Source organism: Moschus berezovskii, chromosome 22 (genome assembly GCF_049115385.1).
Source record: "Moschus berezovskii isolate FMDL1 chromosome 22, NW_MosBer_1.0, whole genome shotgun sequence".
NCBI lineage: Eukaryota > Metazoa > Chordata > Mammalia > Artiodactyla > Moschidae > Moschus > Moschus berezovskii.
In genome coordinates this window covers 44656319-44670869 of record NC_142481.1, presented here as the reverse complement: position 1 = coordinate 44670869, position 14551 = coordinate 44656319, and the positions used below count along the sequence as shown (strand labels likewise).

The 14551-nt window shown below is 49.0% G+C and overlaps 1 protein-coding gene across 5 annotated transcripts in view; it reads left to right on the top strand.

Moving 5' to 3' along the window:
* Positions 1-13742, top strand: part of NOD2 (nucleotide binding oligomerization domain containing 2) — a 35768-nt gene extending 22026 nt beyond the window's left edge. For 4 of the 5 annotated variants that reach the window (XM_055412801.2, XM_055412798.2, XM_055412799.2 and 1 more), the window contains 6 exons: positions 1362-1445; positions 3644-3727; positions 4778-4861; positions 6665-6748; positions 10230-10313; positions 11797-13742. In XM_055412801.2, coding sequence (XP_055268776.2) covers positions 1362-1445; positions 3644-3727; positions 4778-4861; positions 6665-6748; positions 10230-10313; positions 11797-11869 — 493 coding nt within the window. In that variant the 3' untranslated portion in view covers positions 11870-13742. Of the gene's footprint in view, positions 1-1361; positions 1446-3643; positions 3728-4777; positions 4862-6664; positions 6760-10229; positions 10314-11796 lie in introns of all 5 variants that reach the window. The other variant, XR_016035815.1, reaches the window with a different exon arrangement.
* Positions 13743-14551: the final 809 nt, after the last annotated feature.

The window sequence follows — 14551 nt, the reverse complement described above, 5'->3', positions numbered from 1 at the left end:
GGGGATCTTCCCAACCCAGGGATTGAACCAGGGTCTCCTGCATTGCAGGCAGATTCTTTACCAACTGAGCTACCAGGGAAGCCCAAGAATACTGGAGTGGGTAGCCTATCCCTTCTCCAGGGGATCTTCCCGACCCAGGAATTGAACCGGAGTCTCCTGCATTGTAGGCAGATTCTTTACCAGCTGAGCTACCAGGGAAGCCCTGTGATGATTAAGCAAGTTAATATACATAGAAAGCTGGCACAGTATCCCAGGTTCTTTCCATGGTGAACTTAGTGCCTGAGAGATGGTGGATAAATCACATAAGTTCTTAGCATGTTGATCCTGTTTGTCCAGTCCTCCAAGGAGGGATTAGATACACAACAAGTTTGTTGGGGGAAATGCCTATGGGGGGAAATTGAGGAAGGGAGCTGGATGGGGAGGCTGGGAGAGCCGCAGGTCTGACCCTGAGGGAGGGAGAGAGGGAAGGAAGGGTTGTCAGGAGGAAGCATCTTAGACCCCAGTGCAGTTTGGAGAGAAGACAGAGGCTGCTGTGGGGAGTCCTCCAGCCAGTGTGCCCGAGGAGGCTCAGGTCTCCCAGTCCTTGGCTGGGAGCAGCCCGTGGGAAGCAGGCCTTGGGGCAGAGGGGGCACTGGACTTGCCAGCACAGCAACTGGGGCCCTTGGTTACCCAGGAAGGTCAGAGGTCTGTCAGCTTAAAGTGAATGAAACTTCTTTGAAAGATGAAACTGGCAGTATTATTCCAGGAAGCCTGGAGCTGTGGGTGAGATTTCCGGGGACCTCCCTGAAATTCTCTGAGGTGCCCGAATTTTGCTGAAACCCCCTCCTTCTTCCCTGCCCGAAGGTTTAGCAGGATCCCTTTCTTTCTTTCAGCCACCAGAGCCCCCCCACCCCCAGGCACTTTCAAAACAGGTAGATGCCACCTGCAGCCACCGTGGATGGGGCAGGCTGCGGGAGGAAAGCTGGGTCCAGCGCCTGCCTGCAGTCAGAGAAGAGGGTGGAAGAGTGAGTCACTCTCCCTCCCTGGGGAAGCTGCCTCCCTGCACTGTTGTGGTTCCTGTTCCTACCTGCCACGGTGCTTTGCACAACAGGCCCTTCCATGCCTCTCCCTTTGCTGGTGGAAAATAAAGTCGCAGGAGCATTCAGTGAGCCCCCTGAGCTGGAGCAGCACACACCACGTCTCCAGCTGGAGCTGGAGGACTGGTTCCTGCGCCCTTCAGAGAGGTCCCCCACCCTTTCTTCCCTGTTTCTCCATCTGGGCCACACTCCCTGTGCACCCCCCACCCCAGACTCGGGTCTGGGGCGGCAGCAAGGGTCCTGCCCTGCTCTCCATCTCAATGTCTCCTCTGTCTTCCCTTCTAGGCTGGGAAACAACCACATCACGGCTGCGGGAGCCAAGGTGCTCGCCCAGGGGCTCAGAACCAACAACTCCTTGCAGTTTTTGGGGTAGGTGGGATTCTGGGGCAGAGGGTCAGCACGCAGGGGTTGGGGGCTTGTGAGGATTTAGGAGCGGGTGAAACCAACTCTTCAGCCCCAAGATCTCCGAGACAATCCCCCGGCCTCCACCCCCTTGCCCAGGCTGCAGTGGGGAGTGAGAGTGTGGGCGGCCCTTGTTGCCTCTGCCTTGCTTTTTGCTCAATAAACAGGAAGTTCAGGATGTCAGGGTTGGGGGAGGGCAGAGCCCACGAGCAGTGGCAGGAAGCCCTCTGGTCCTCCAGAGCGCTGGAGCTGTGTTTCTCACCTTGGTCTATACGTGGGAACCACTGGGGAACTCCTGAAGAAGGCCACTTTCTGCCCCAGGCTAATTAAATGAATTATCTACATGCGAGGTCTGGAATCAGTAATGTAAAAAAGCTCCCCAGATGATGTGCAGCCTGGGGTGAGAGCCAAGGAAAGAGAAAGAAATGGGGAAGTTTGGACCCTGGACCTTGGATGGGAGGAGGCTACACTAGGTCCTACAGAGCCCTGTGGGGTCATGCCAGGCAGGGGAGAGGGCAGACAGGAAGGGTCTGACAGAGGGGTCAGGCGGGAAGGGCAGTCTGCAGACCTCAGGGCCCCCGAGTGGGGCTTTCCCTGTTTGCTGGGCAGTCAGGGTTGTACCTGTCCAGTCCCCTGGAGCCTCTTTCCTGTCCTTTCTTGCCCTGGTGTAAACTAGGGTCTATTTGAAAACAAAACAAACAAGCAAACAAACAAAAAAATGGGGATTTTAGAACCTAAGACTGTAGGAAGAATGACTTTAGGGCCTGGGTGTTCCAATCCATTTTACAGGCAGGCAAGTTGCCCACTGGCTCAGTTTGAGCCCTGAGTGGGACCGTGTTGCTGGAGAGATAAGACCTTGTCCAAAATGCATTAGTAGCATCACAGAGTCTAGGAGAGGGTGGCCTCAGCCTCACTGAGCTCCTTCCTTCTTGAGATCACATCTGGGGTGTTTAGCTTTCAACACCTATTTATGAAGGTACCTGTCTGGGCTTGGTCTTGTGCTAAAACCCCCAAGCACTATCACGTGATACAAACTGTTATGTAACTTGCTTTTTTTTTTCTTCTTAACACTGTATTATTACAGGTATTTTGTTCATATCACATGGCGTCACTTTTAAAAAGAATAGCTGCTTAGTATTCCAGTGGTTTGATGTCGTGATGTGTTTAGTTGGTTTCATGCACACTTTAGGTTGTGGGCGGAGTTTTTGCTATTACAGTGTCACACCCTGGAGTGCAGAGCGGTGCTGGCATGGGGCAAGAGCTCAGTAAGTGTTCATCTTATGAGTGAAGGTGCAATGAGCATCCCAGCCTTCTCTGCCCACGTGGGCACCTCCAGGTCCCATCCTAACTTCCCACATGGGAAAGGGCCAGGTGCCAAGGTATGAACTGGGCTCCATCTTTGAAGGGGGTGTTTCCCAATTAGGATGGGTCTGAGGAGGAGGAGCCAGAAGGTGAAGGAGCTGGAGGCTGCGAAGGAACTGGGGATGTGACAAAGGAGCAAGAGATGAAGAACCAGCGTGTGGAAGAAGAGTTTGCCTTGTTCTGGGTGGGAGGTAGCTAGGGAGAAGGCAATGGCACCCCACTCCAGTACTCTTGCCTGGAAAATCCCATGGATGGAGGAGTCTGGTGGGCTGCAGTCGGACACGACTGAGCGACTTCACTTTCACTTTTCACTTTCACACATTGGAGAAGGAAATGGCAACCCACTCCAGTGTTCTTGCCTGGAGAATCCCAGGGATGAGGGACCCTGGTGGGAGGCTGTCTATGGGGTCACACAGAATCGGACATGACTGAAGTGACTTAGCAGCAGAGGTAGCTAGGGACTCGTGGGTGGCAGTGAGCAGAAGCAGGTCTAACCCAATGTCAGGGAAAATGTCACAACTGTGAATTGACACTGAGAATGAGTTCCCCATCCCTGAGAATATGCACTGGGTGGGCCCCTATTTTGAAAGTCTGATTTAAAGAAACTAAAAAGTCTAATTGAAGTTTGGCCGTCCCTCCAAAAAGATGGAGGCAGGCTCACTTTGCTGGGATCTGAGTCCCCCTGAGACCTTTCTGGGACTGGGGAGTCCTGCCTCTCTGCCTGGAGCTGCAGAGGGGAGGGGCACGTGTCTCGAACACAAAGCAGGTTCTCACTGACACTCTCTGTCTGTTGAAACTTTCAGGTTCTGGGGCAACCAGGTGGGTGACGAGGGGGCCCAGGCCTTGGCTGCAGCCTTGGGTCATCACCAGAGCTTGAGGTGGCTCAGGTAAGCCTCGGAGTTCGTCCTGCGGTTGATGGGGGAAGCCAGTGTGAGGAGGGAGGAGCCTGGGCCAGTTATGAAGGTCTGTGAACTTCATTTTCACCCTGCTGTGTTAGACAATGTGATGAGAAAGAGCACCGGAGTGGAAGTCGGGACACCTGAGTCTTTCTGGGTGACTTTGGATCCCTTTTCCTCTCAGGGGTCTTGATTCCCTGTCTGTACTCAGAAAATCTTGGGCTGGATCAGATAGTTTAGTTGCTCAGTCATCTCCTACTCTTTGCGATCCCATGGACTGTAGTCCGCCAGGCTCCTCTGACCATGGGATTCTCCAGGCACGAATACTGAAGTGGGTTGCCATTTCCGCCTCCAGAGGATCTTCCCAACCCATGGATTGAACCTGGGTCTCCACATCTCCTGTGTCTCCTGCATTGCAGGTGGATTCTTTATCCACTGAGCCACTGGTGAAGCCCTGGATCAGATACACTTTTTAAAAATCATTTATTTATTCAGGCTGTGCTGGATCTTTGTTGCTTTGTTGCTTTTCTCTAGTTGTAAAGAGTGGGTGCTCCTCTCTAGTTGCAGTGCATGGGCTTCTCATTGCGGTGGCATCTCTTGTCGTGGAACACGGGCTCTAGGGCACACGGGCTTCAGTAGTTGCAGCACTTGGGCTCAGTAATTGCGGCTCCCAGGCTCTAGAGCACAGCCTCAATAGTGGCATAAGGGCATATGGGATCTTCCTAGACCAGGCATTGAACCCGTGTCTCCTGCTTTGGCTGGTGAAGTCTTAACCACTGAGCCACCAGGGAAGCCCTGGATCAGCTACACTTTATCTCAAGAGTCAACTCCAGTCTCTTAGGGGGAGCTGCTCAGTAAACCACGTTGGGAAGGATTCTAAAGCTGCTTCTGGACTTAATGAAAAAGAGCACTGTAATCGATTAGTCTGAAATGGAGCAGACCAGGACTTGTGGCAGTGTGTGCCGTGCATTTTGCCCTTCTTGAGTTATCTTTGAAGTCCCTCACTGCTCTGACATATTTTTGTTTTTTGACTACATCCAGCCTGGTGGGGAACAACATTGGCAGCGTGGGTGCTCAAGCCTTAGCATTGATGTTGGAAAAGAATATGGCCCTGGAAGAACTCTGGTGAGTTTAGGGGATTCATCTCTCTAGGGAGGCAGACACTAGCCTTTTTTCGTTCTCTGGCCTCATCTGTGGAAGCTGATGTGGGTGTAAGACAAAGATGGATGACTGAGTGATTGGGTGATTGTGTTTGTCTTTGTCCTAAGTGGCATGAAGCTTATAGAGCCTGGCTAATTCTTTTCATTGAATTTTTCAAACCAATATGACTGGTTTGTTGGTTTGTGTGCTTCCTCCATGGCGTATAATAGTTCAGAGCACAGACTCTGGAATCCAGCAGGCTGAGCTTCAAGTCCTGCTGTGATCTTAAGCAAGTTAAGTAACAGTCACTGAATCTCAGGTTTCTTACCTGTAAAATGAAAGTATGGATGCTTTCAACTATTAAATACTTTTGTAAGAATTAAATGAGATAACACCTATAAGTAGCTTTGTACAGTGTCTGGCGTATGTGTAAAGGCTCCATAAATGTGAAATTGTAATAGGATAGTGTTTCAATGGACATGAGCTTGAGCAAAGAGGAGATAGTGAAGGACAGGGAAGCCTGGTGTGCTGCAGTCCATGGGGTCGTACAGCGTCAGACCCGACTTAGCAACTGAACAACAGCAAATATTTCTACCACTCTTGCTGCTGCTGCTACAGTGATTGCTGCTGCTACTACTACTAGTGTTTTGTTATTTCAAGGTGAATGTGAGTGCCTAAGAACCCTGGATATGAGAGTCAGGGTAATGTGCAAGGCAGAGTATTTGGGGGAGGTTCAAAGATGAACCATGAATCATATTTATCCTGATACCAAGCTTTCCATCCTTTAGATGCCACTAGTCTAGCCTTCTTATGACATAATTCTGTGCAGTTCCAAATTGTATCAAGGAGATAAAATGCTGAATGTTTTATTTTTTTTCCAGGAAGCATAAAGGTACTGAAACCTATTGAGCATTGCCACAAAGTGGATGTTGCTGATGGTCTTTGACTGTCAGTAGGGCTCACTAGCTTGGCCAATGTACCATCAAGTATATCCTGATTAGGTTCCACAGCTTGCAAATCCTTGTTAGAGAATTGCCTCACTGTGAATGTATTGGTTATGACTACATTAGGTTGTAAGAGATGGAAAACCTCCATCTAAAGTGGCTTAAATCAGTAAAGAATTGACTTTTTAGAAAAAAATGTACATGCAGTTTGGAGGTAAGCAGCATACAGCTGTTATGGCAGCTACATACAGCCAGCAGGAGTCTGGACCCTCTCTCATTTTGATCTGTTACATCCTCAGCATGTAGCTTTGTTCTCATGGTTGGTTGCCTCGTGGTTACAAGGTGGCTGCTGCAGCACCTGCAGCAGTCCTGTATTTCAGTTTCAGCCTCTATATCTAGGAAGGGCAAAAGCCTGGGTCTTTTCACTTTAAAGAGCACTCACAGAGTCCCCATCTGTCAACTTCTCCTTATGTGTTAATGACCATGTGGATGTCCCTTAGCCAACTCTGGCTGCAGTAGAGAGCGGGAAATGTAGTTCTTTCACCAAGCACATGCTCCAAATGAAATTAAGCTTCCATTAAGAAGAAAGAAGCAGAAAATGGATCTTGAGTCACTAGGACATAAGGGAACTTCTGTGGAGGAGCCCTGGGGAAAATTCTCTCCCAGAGATGTCCCAGAAATTGAGGACCCTTACACTTTGCTTGACCTATTTTTCCTTTATTGGTTTTCAGAGGTTGGATATTCTTAATTGGCAGGGGTGGGGCACGTGGGTTCATCTTTACTGGCATCATCGTATATAATAAACGTCGCCAGCCAACTGGGTTTTCTCCTTTATTCTTGGCAGCCTGGAGGGGAACCACGTCCAGGATGAAGGTGTGTGTTTCCTCGCCAGAGGACTTGCAAGAAACTCAAGTCTGAAAGTCCTGAAGTAAGGAATCTGTAAGCAGGAGCTGGACAGTGATGATCGGCCTTGAGAAGGGGTGTTTCTGAATAAGAAATCTGAGTGGCTTCCCAGCCTGGCTAATTCACACGAGGTGGCCTCCTAGAAAACAGTCTTTCGGGGTCCTCCCAAATGCAGGCAGGGGGTAGTGAAGTGAAGCTGGGGAGGGAGAGTAACCAGAAAAGGGTGTCATCAAGCTGGTGATCACTGGGGACCACTGGGGTGCAATCCTGTGGGCATGAGGCAGCAGGGGTATTTATCCACCAACTGTCTCTGCTTCATGTATTGAGGCATACTTGTGGGGATTTTTGTTTTCCCGTGCTTCTGGCTTGCCCTGACCATGGTTAAGCATGCTCCTGGGGTCCTCAGAAAGATCTCCTACAGAGGGTGGCGGTTCTGCCAGCAAGCAGCCCTCAGAGTTCGAGGTGAGAGCTGAGGGAATAAGGGTGGGTTGCCCACAGCATCTGCTCCGTGGCTTACAGGACATGCCCTTTTGCCTCCCCAGGGGTCTTCCCTTACTCAGACAAGAGATTTCTGATGGTCATTTCCAGTGGTTCCTCTTGGTGTGTGATTAATATATAGACAGACCTTTTTGCTTTTACTCATATGTGCATGCATCCGTTTATGTACTGATCCAAGAAGTGTTTCTGGAACACCCACTCTGTGCCAAGCTCTGTTTGAGGCGCTGAGGATAGAGGGGTAAACAGGCCCTGCTCACACAGCTCTTAGCTTTGAATAGGAGACACAGATGATGAGCAAGGAGACAAATACAAGAGATCATTTCTGTTAGTAATATGCGCTCTAAAGAGAATTCAAGAGAGAGATGACAGGGGAGGGCAAGGTAGCTGCTGCTGGGCAGGGCCTCTAAGAAGGTGACATAGGACTTGAAACCTGAATAATCACAAGGGCCCTGCCATGCTGAGATCTTAGGGATATGCATTCCAGGTGGGCAGAACAGCAAGTGCAAAGGCCCTGTGGCAGAAACAGGCTTGGTGGTTTTGGGAACAGAAGGAGGACCTGTGAGGTTGGACTATAGTGGATGGTGGAGTGAGGCAGAGGTGGGAGGAGCCAGCCATGGCAGCCTTAGAGCCCTGGGAAAGAACTTGGAGTTTATTCTGAGGGTGTTGAGGAGCCTTTGGGGGATTTTAATGCGGGCAGTCGTGTAATCTGATTCATATCATCCAAAGATCATGCTTGTTGCTTTGTGCAGAACAGGTGGAGGGGAGGTAAGATGGAGGCAAGGAGACCAGCCAGGATACCCCTGCAGTCTTCCAGGCCAGAGATGGAGAATGGGTCAGGGTGAGGGCAGTGAGGGAAGCAGGGCACAGGAGCTCGGGAAGCTCCCTTGGGGGACCAGGGAAGTGATGTCAGGACCACTGGTGGTGTACTCGGTGGGCAGGGATGCATGCCACAGGAGAGGGATGGCAGATGTGAGCAGGAGCCCGGCCAGTGGTCACCACAGGCTCGTGGAATACCACACCAGCCATGCTGCCAAAGGTCTCATTTCCCAGGGACATCAGGGCACCAACAGATGGCTCCTTTCTCTAGAGGAGAGTGGCCCCTGCCCTGGCAGACATGGCCCAGGGGAAACACTTGCCTTCCGAGACAGGCAGACAGCTGCCTCTGGGAGGGCAGCCGCTTCGCTGCCTCGCTGCCAGCCCGCCATCCACTCTGGCAGCTCTTGTTTGTGTTGTTCCACAGGGGCTAGGAAGTTGCCAAATGTTTGGGGAAAACACTTCCACTCATCACGTGGGTGACGCTGGGGCTCAGGGGGCCTGGGTGAAGCCTGGGTTTATCTGAACTGGGATGCCAGGCTTTGCACATGGTGAGGGGCCCTTGGCAATACCTAGTTGATGATTGACCAGGTGCGGATGAGGCAAACTTGTCCTCCGTCACTGTCACAGGCTTACCCCGCTTGACCCCCGCAGATGCCAGGCAATGGCAGCCGCCAGGCCCCACGCTGCGTCAGTAGGAGTCTTATAATTCAGCAACACTGAACTGTATCCTCCTCCACCGTTTCCCTATAAAAATTGAGCTTCTCACCGGTCTTAAAAAAGAAAAGCAAAGCCTACATCCTTCTTCTTCTAGGTGTAATCTCTGCCAAGCATTGGTTAAGAGCACAGGTTCTGGAACCTAATGGCTGGGGTTTGGCCCCAGCTCCGCCGTTACCAATTGTTCCTACTTGGATTGGTAACTCAGTTGCCTCAAGTGTAGACAGGGTAATAATTGAACCCTTCTCACAGGGTTCCGAGCATGTGCGGAGGTGATGTAGGTTATGAGAGGCACATAGGAAGAGCTCAACAGATATTGGCTGATGTTATTATTAGCCCTGCCTTAGGTCAGCGTCTTGGAAGTTCCTGACATTGTCCGGGGGAAGCCAGGTAGTGCAGATTACCTGGAAAGACAGCTGTGAGCAAGAAGACGGGGCCGGGGCCCTTGAGCTCTCTGAGTGATACAGCAGCATCCCACTAGCTATCTGTTTAGTTCTTGAACTCCATAGTTGCCTTAACAATGTTGTGTAAGTTTCTGCTGTACAACAGTGTGAATCAGCTGTATGTGTACACAGGGCTTCCCTAGTAGCTCAGCTGGTAAAGAATCCACCTGCAATGCAGGAGACCTGGGTTTGATCCCTGGGTTGGGAAGATCCCCTGGAGAAGGGCATGGCAACCCACTCCTGTATTCTTGCCTGGAGAATCCCCATGGACAGAGGAACCTGGTGGGCTGCAGTCCATGGGGTTACAAAGAATCAGACACAACTGAACGACTAAGCACAGCACAGCATGCAAACTTGCTCAGTCGTGTCCAACTCTCTGCACCTGCTAGGCTCCTCCGTCCATGAGATTCTCCAGGCAAGAAAACTGGAATGGGTTGCCATTTCCTACTCCAGGGGAATCTTTCCAACACAGGGATCGAACACAGGTCTCCCAAACTGCAGCCAGGCTTTTTACCATCTGAGCCACCAGGGGCTTCACTGCACAGCATATGTATACATATAGTCCCCCTCCCCTTGAGCCTCCCTTCGCTCCCCATCCCACCCCTCTAGGTCATCACAGAGCCCTGAGCTGAGCTCCCTGTGCTATACAGCAGCTTCCCACTTAGCTATCTGTTTAATTCTTATACTTCATGAGGTGAGTACTCTTTTAAGTCCCTTTTACATATGAGGAAATTGGGACTCATCTGCTTGAAATGAAAAAAAGAAATAGTATAAGGTGGATTTGAGCCCTGGCACTAAAATGCATGCATTTTTATTACTGTGTTAGCTCCTTCCTAAGGGAGCAGCTACTTAATACTCATCTGGTGAATGGAGGAGAGAGGGGTACATTTCACTTTGTGGATGAATTCATTGGGAATCTCAGACACGAAAGGGCAGGTGGGCTTCAGGAGTCCAGTTCCCAAAGCCTCCTTTAATTGGATAGACTAGCCAAAATCCAAGCATCCTCAAAGTTCACTATTCTGTCTTCCTCTCTAGGCTGTCTAACAACCATATCACCTCCCTTGGGGCAGAGGCCCTCCTGCGGGCCCTTGAAAAGAATGACACCATTCTGGAAGTCTGGTAAGACCCCCGGCAGGCCTCTTTAACCTCTCTGAGCCTCGGTTTTCCAACATATAAATTGAGGTGAAGGGAGAGAGGAACTTTAGAATTTCTAAGGTCCCTTATGACTCAGACCTTCAGTCCTATTCTGCATGGGATGAATCTGGTTCCCTGGGAAAGATGTCTTGTTGTTTCTAAGCAGGGACCAACTGTCTCGTTTTTAAATTGTGTTTGTTCAGAAACGTCTCTGTTCTCAGCAATCGTGTGGGATTTGGGGTGTGGTTGAAAAGGGAAACAGAAAGGAACTCCGTTCCTGCCCCTCCCCGGCCATTACATCTGACTTCATGGGTCAGGGCTGCTGTATGAGACCCTCTGCAGTTTTAGGTGGATGTTACACAGTGTTTCCAAGTCTTTATTTGTAACAAAAAGCCATGTTCCTTCATGTATTTGAAAAAAGTATTGCGTCACAATTGCAAAGATTTCGCCTTCTTCTTCCCAGGGATCTATTTATTGCTCAGATAATAGAAAGATTTCCCCTGATTTAACATTTTATGAGTGAATGTCACTATATATGTTTCAGGCACTGAGCTAGAAATCAGTATTTTAAAATGAGGACATTTCCCTACAATCTTTCTATCTTTCAGAGGCTTCTCAAAAAAGCTGGCAACTCTGGGCCCCGATTTAGAATGGCAGTAATTAAGCAGAGTAGAGACGAGCTGACCCCATTCAGCCAGGTAGACCTTCTCAGGCTCACCTCCAACCCCACTGAGTTGATTGTCTCAGACTAGTCCCCTTTGGCTGCTGTATATTACATACCTCGTCCCTGAAAGCTCCTGAACCCTGCTTTAAATATGCAGATTTGTCCCTCTCTCAAAAAGCAGATCAAGGCAGTAGCAACTGTAGCTATCAAATGATGAAGTTAAAAATAAAGGCTTCTAAAAATCTGTCCTGAGATAGAGAGATTTTCTTTTCTGTGCGATTGTGTAATCCCTCTAGGCTGTGAGGTCCTCGATCTTGGGTAGAGAGTGGGTTTTTTTTTTTTTTTTAAACCATTGCACAATTCTGAGAAATGTCACATTCTGTGTCCAGGGGGAGCAAACCGACATCAGGTTGATATTTTAAGGGTTCTGATGTTACTGTCAGAGCTTGGGAGGACATTGGGACTTGCTCATTGCATTCTTGACAGCTTCTGCTGTTGCCTTAAAAAGAATGGCCGGCCTTGAAGAGTCAGGGCTGGCTGAGCCCAGTGTGGACTCTGCAGAGTCACGGAGGCTTGTTAAATCATGCACAGTGATTCATGAGCTGCCCTGGCTGACAGAGGGTAAAACTTGCACAGACAGCCTTCCCAGGAGAGCCGCAGCTGGGCGGTGGCAGGGATGGGGGTTGGTGAGGGGCAGGCCATCCAGGCACAGCTTTACAGGTTTACAAAGCAGCAGCTTCCTGATCGAAAGCACGGCTCTGGTCCAGTCCTCACTCAAACCTCTCTTTGCTTTATCCCCTTCAGGCTCCGAGGAAACACTTTCTCTCTGGAGGAAATTGAGAAACTCAGCCACCGGGATACCAGACTCTTGCTCTGATGTCTCCGGGCCAGCATTCAGCTCCTTGTGTTTGGGAGGAGGCCGTGGGTTTGGATCCCAGGATGGGACGACATCTGAGAACAGCCCACTCAGATGGAACCTGGATCTGCCCAGGGCCAACCCAATAGGTCACCTTTGTTCTCACACAGGAAAGTGCATCAGTGCCCTGTGGAATAGACTTCACTGAATCCCAACTTTGCCATCAACTTCTTGCCAAGATTCGACCCTGGGATGCTGAAGAGGGGCAGCCCGCCTGTACAGGAAGGGGCTAGTCTCAAGTCAAGCTGACATGCGTCAGTGAGGCCCGCGGATGCCACTCAGTATTTGTGGGTGTAGGGAGCTCCCCGTGAGGAGGGATATTCAGGAAGCAACTGCTTGCTTTGTCTTAGCTCATGGTCATCCATCAGTTTGCTCTCTATAGCTGGTTCATCCACTCATCCTGGACCCTACACATGGCACTTCCTCTGTGGTTGAGATTTGGAATGTAGGCATTCTCACCTTCGATCTTTCCCTTGTACCCTGGCCCTGCTCCCACCCTCCCATCTGCCTCAACCCTCCCCCCATCCAGGGTGGGAGGGGCTACAACTTACCGTGCCCTCCTTCTGGTACTTAAGACAGTATTGAGAGGGGACAGGTGACATACATGTGTTCCTCAAGACATTCTAGAGTTTCAAGAAAAATATGCCCAACAACTGGACTTTTATTTCCAGTGAAATCACTTACTCTTCAGTTAAACCTTTGGGAACAACTCCTTATCCAAATGCAACTTTAAAAATTAACCTAGGCCAGAATTTTGAACAGGCCCACCAGGTCTCCGATGGCTGTGAATTGAACTCTGGCAGCAGACTTCCAAAATGTATTCCTAAGAGATGGTATGGTTTGGTTTGGTTTGTGCCAGGCCACTTTAGAATATGAAGTTATAGATCAAAAGTTTACACAGCAAAATCAAAGGCCCTTCCTTATAAAACAGATGTTTTTCTCTGAATTTTTCAGAAGCTTCTATAAACTGTCAGGTGCCGTGCAAGTGTTATTATTTTCAACACTGTTATTTGTGAAAAGCTGGTTAATATTTGTAAATCACTTTGATTTATTCTCCCTAGTTCATGATTTTATATAAAACAAAACAAACAAAAAAAAATGACCATGAATGTTATGCTGTAAATAATCACAGAAGATAAAACTATTGAGTCACCAAAGCTATCTTCATTGTGACCAAACACAATGAAGTATTTAAAAACACTCTGAACATTATCACATATTAAAGCACAATATTCTCCTTGAAGGGAGGAGACATGATATTTCAACCAGATAATTGATTGCTTAAGGAACAAGCAGTGTTTAGAAATAGCCTTGCAATCAAAACACATTTGGCTTCAGTTTAGAGGAAGTCTAGCCCAGCATGGAGTTTTAAGTTAAAGAGGAACCTCACAGTGTCCCGGCAGAAACACAAATGAGAGAAATGCAAGCAGGCCCCCGGGCCTCCCTCGGTTCTCTCCAAGTGTCTCCAGGGGAGAAGGATGGAGAAGATTGGGAAACAGTTCTTCTCTGCAAGCAGCCTCGTGAGTAGGCCTTGGTGAAATAATTCTTAGCTGAATTTAATTGGCAAGGACTCAGGTGGCTGCTCACCAAGGTGGAATCGACTTCCTTGAATGGTTTCCTGTGTGTCGCTGGTTAAATACATGGCATCTCCCTGGGCCCCTCCCCAGTCAGGGCTTGTGCGTGGGTTCTCTTCGTTTGTTTGAATTTATTTTGTTGAGATATGGCTGATTTACAGCGTTGTGTTAATTTCTATGCAGCTGAATGATTCCATTATACATATATGTACATACTATTTTTCCATTATGGTTTTTCACACAATAAACTAGTAATAGTTCCTTGTGCTATACATTGCTGCTAAGTCACTTCAGTTGTGTCCGACTCTGTGTGACCCCATAGACGGAAGCCCACCAGGCTCCCCCTTCCCTGGGATTCTCCAGGCAAGAACACTGGAGTGGGTTGCCATTTCCTTCTCCAATGTGAAAGTGAAAAGTGAAAGTGAAGTCGCTCAGTCGTATCCAACCCTTAGCGACCCCACGGACTGCAACCCACCAGGCTCCTCCATCCATGGGATTTTCCAGGCAAGAGTACTGGAGTGGCTTGCCATTGCCTTCTCTGATGTGCTATACATTAGGACTTTGTTATTTATCCAGTCAATATATAATACATTTGCTAACCTCAATCTCTTACTCCATCCCTGCCCCACCCTCTGCCCCCTTGGCAACCACAAGTCTGGTCTCTGCATCCTTGAGTCTGTTTTTGTTTTGTAGATATGTTCATTTGTGTTATATTCTAGAATCCATTCATAAGTGGTATCACATGGTATTTGTCTTTCTGACTTACTGTGATAATCTCTAGGTCCATCCACATTGCTGCAAATGGCATTATTTCATTCTTTTTTATGGCTAGTATTCCACTGTGTATATATCACATTTTCTTTATCCATTCATCTGTCAGTGGACATTGAGGTTGTTTCCTCGTCTTGGCTATTGTTAACAGCGCTGCTGTGAATATAGAGGTGGGTTCTCTTTGTTGGTGGCGTCAGCTTTTGCCCAGACCATTCTTTCGAATAGAGAATTTCAGGAGGACAATGGAGGGGGTCCGCTTTCTCAGAGGATTAGAAAGAGCATCTCGTTTGCATGGCAC